Raw genomic sequence first — 551 nt, 5'->3', positions numbered from 1 at the left:
AACTTTCTTTTCCCCTACAAGACACCCCCTTAGGAGACCCAGGGGCCCTGCAGGGCAGTGTCCCCTTTGCTTCCCGCGTGGCTCGGGGACCAGGAGCTCTGAAGGGCCTGTATCGTTCTGGGGTTTGCCGTCCCCGCCGGACATGCGGGATCTCTGCTGAGGTCCTACCTGAGCCGGGACTGCTGTCGCCATCCCCACTGTGTCCCACAGAGGAGCAGGAAGGCGCGGCACAGTGCGGCGAGGCGGGGGAAGGAAGAACGCGGGGTCTCCGTGGAGCGGTGCAGCCGGACACTGGGCGCGGGCAAGTCAACCTGGAAAGGGGAGAGAGAGGGGAGTGCAACAGCGCAGGAACGACAGTGTCACGGCTCCTGCCATCGCAATCGCAGCCCCAGGCGGTGGGACTCCGGGGAGGTCCGTTATGCCAGTCCGATGCTGGGAGTCATTTCAGTGCCTGGGGGCCATTCACACAGCAGCGTTTCCTCCAGCAACCCAGCACGCGCTAGCCAGCCGCCTGCCCGGGCACCGCCCCACGAGCCCCGGCCCGGCCGCAG

General features: G+C 66.8%; 1 protein-coding gene across 1 annotated transcript in view; it reads right to left on the bottom strand.

The window, feature by feature from the left end:
• Nucleotides 1-545, bottom strand: part of LOC102386961 (zinc finger protein 436-like) — a 22,177-nt gene extending 21,632 nt beyond the window's left edge. Inside the window, exon 1 of the mRNA XM_006014810.3 lies at nucleotides 169-545. Within this exon, the coding sequence (XP_006014872.1) occupies nucleotides 169-192 (24 nt within the window). The 5' untranslated portion in view covers nucleotides 193-545. The remainder of the gene's footprint in view (nucleotides 1-168) is intronic.
• Between the last annotated feature and the right edge of the window lie 6 nt (nucleotides 546-551).

This window comes from Alligator sinensis, unplaced genomic scaffold (genome assembly GCF_000455745.1).
Source record: "Alligator sinensis unplaced genomic scaffold, ASM45574v1 scaffold264_1, whole genome shotgun sequence".
NCBI lineage: Eukaryota > Metazoa > Chordata > Crocodylia > Alligatoridae > Alligator > Alligator sinensis.
The sequence above is the reverse complement of the archived record's forward strand: the minus strand, read 5'-3'. Positions and strand labels throughout refer to the sequence as shown.